The sequence below is a fragment of the Rattus norvegicus genome, chromosome 2 (assembly GCF_021556685.1).
Source record: "Rattus norvegicus strain SHRSP/BbbUtx chromosome 2, alternate assembly SHRSP_T2T, whole genome shotgun sequence".
In the NCBI taxonomy this organism is placed as follows: domain Eukaryota; kingdom Metazoa; phylum Chordata; class Mammalia; order Rodentia; family Muridae; genus Rattus; species Rattus norvegicus.
Genome location: NC_141535.1, coordinates 181,754,653 through 181,756,889, shown reverse-complemented (window position 1 = coordinate 181,756,889; position 2,237 = coordinate 181,754,653). Strand labels below are relative to the sequence as shown.

The window sequence follows — 2,237 nt, the reverse complement described above, 5'->3', positions numbered from 1 at the left end:
CTGAAAGACAGAGACATACAGACACAAACAAACAAGGAGAGACAGAGAGACAGAGGGGGGAAGGGAGAGGGCAAGGGCAAGGGAGAGAGAGAGAGAGAGAGAGAGAGAGAGAGAGAGAGAGATTGATTTAACAGTCATAGTGGTCTGTTTTATCTTTGGTAGAACAAATATGAAAACCTACAGAACCTACATAGAAATAGACATTTCCAAGTATATAAAAGGGGAAATTTAGCAGAAAATGAAAATAAATTCTAAATCTATCTATCTAAATCTATCTAAATTATATCTATAATTGTATCTTACAGAGGAAAGAGTAAATTCTATTACTTTCTTTCAGATCAACTTTAACATCCAAACTACCTCTGGAAGACATGTCAGGGGACCTGGAAGCCAAGATCAGTGGCTACACACATATCAGTGTTCAGAGATTCTGCTACAAGTGGACCATTAGCAACTTTTCATTTTGCATGGATGGAATTCGGGAAAATATTACAAGCCCAGTGTTCTCATTAGAGGGCAATGAAGAAGTACAATGGTGTTTGAGAATATTCCCAAATGGTGTTGATGAAGAAAGCAAAGATTACCTCTCTGTTTCCCTGGGTTTACACAGTTGTCCAAAGAGCCCAGTTTTGGCAAAGGTGCAGTTCTGGATCATAAATGCCCAAGGAGAGAAACATCAAATCAAAGAGATCCCAAATATTTTAAGCTTTAGTCCAAAACATCAATGGGGATTGAGAAAGTTCATCCTTCGAGAATTCCTCCTCTCCCGTAGGCATGGGCTTCTCCCTGAAGACCAGCTCATCCTGTGTTGTAAGGTGTCCGTAGTAGGACCCTCCTTTAGCACGCCTGGACATAACATGACACCTACAAACAAGGATCCAAGGCAGGAGTTGGCTGATGACATAGGAGAGCTGTGGGAAAATTCCCTCTTCACAGACTGCAGCCTGGTGGTAGCTGGACAGGAATTCAGAGCTCACAAGGCCATTCTAGCAGCTCGCTCTCCAGTTTTCAGAGCCATGTTTGAACATGAAATGCTGGAGAGCCTAACAAACCGAATTGAGATCCATGACATTCACCTGCAAGTCTTTAAGGAAATGATGGCCTTCATTTACACAGGGAAGGCACCACACCTCCACAGCCACTCAATGGCCACTGAGTTGTTGGCAGCTGCTGACATGTATGACCTGCAGGACTTGAAGGTCATGTGTGAGGATTCCCTGTGCAGGAACCTCTCTGTGAAGACTGCTGTACCAACTCTGATCCTGGCTGATCTCCACAGCACAGAGCTCCTGAAGACTAGGGTCATGGATTTCATTATACTTCATGCTTCTGAAGTCTCTGAGACTTTGGAGTGGAAGTCAATGGTGGAGTCACATCCCCACTTGGCAGAGGAAGCATTTCTCTCCCTGGCTTCTATACAGTGTTCTTCCTTGGAGCCTTCACTCAAACGCCAAAAGGTATTTTAGGAGCTTGGCAGCTATGACCTACACCTGGCTTCTAACAGCTACAACTAGTGTTTTTAACAATGACTTCTGTTTAAATTATAGTTTTGCTGGAACATTTACAGTGAATCTGGGGCAAGGTAGCATGGTGGCTATGGATTTCATACAGCTGTAATATTTCAAAATGGTGTGTAGGGAAAGGTCCTCACTAGGGTCTTGGACATTCTACCTGACATCTATCCTGTTGATGTTGTCTTATTCTTGCCTGATGTCTTGGAACTGGGATTCAACTGGCCTGAAGCAGAGACTAACTGACTTCCTTTGGAGAAACCTGTTTGCACTGGAATGAACAGAATAGGTGACCTAACTTGTATGCATTAACTGACATGTAAAGTTTTCCACCTAATTCATGTGTATTATCTATCTGCAAATAAAAATACTTTCAACTTTACTGTATTTGTCCTCTTAATTGCCAGTTGCCTTATTGTTCTAATTAAGACTTCAATTCTTGTATTGAGTCTACTTAAGAGAATGAGAAACCTTGACTTACCTTTGCTTTTGTATACTGGCTTTGAATTTCTCCCCATTTAAGTTGATCTTGATACGGGATTCTTCTATATTACCATTATTATATTTAGTCACATAATCTCTATGACCATCTCTGGAGAACTTTTATCATTAAGGGATTGCTTCTTAAAGTCCATGTCCTGATCCAGTTTAATGATCATGTTTTTTGCTTTTTCTTTTTTCCTTTTTTTTTTTTTTGCTTTTATTCTTTCAGTTAGTTTATGTGGT

At 40.9% G+C, this 2,237-nt stretch overlaps 1 protein-coding gene across 1 annotated transcript; it reads left to right on the top strand.

Annotated features, from left to right (window-relative positions):
• The first annotated feature begins 350 nt into the window (after positions 1–350).
• Tdpoz2l1 (TD and POZ domain containing 2 like 1) lies at positions 351–1,493 on the top strand. Its single transcript, NM_001402580.1, has one exon. It carries the CDS (start codon positions 372–374, stop codon positions 1,464–1,466), a length of 1,095 nt encoding a protein of 364 aa, NP_001389509.1. The 5' UTR covers positions 351–371; the 3' UTR covers positions 1,467–1,493.
• The last annotated feature ends 744 nt before the right edge of the window (positions 1,494–2,237 follow it).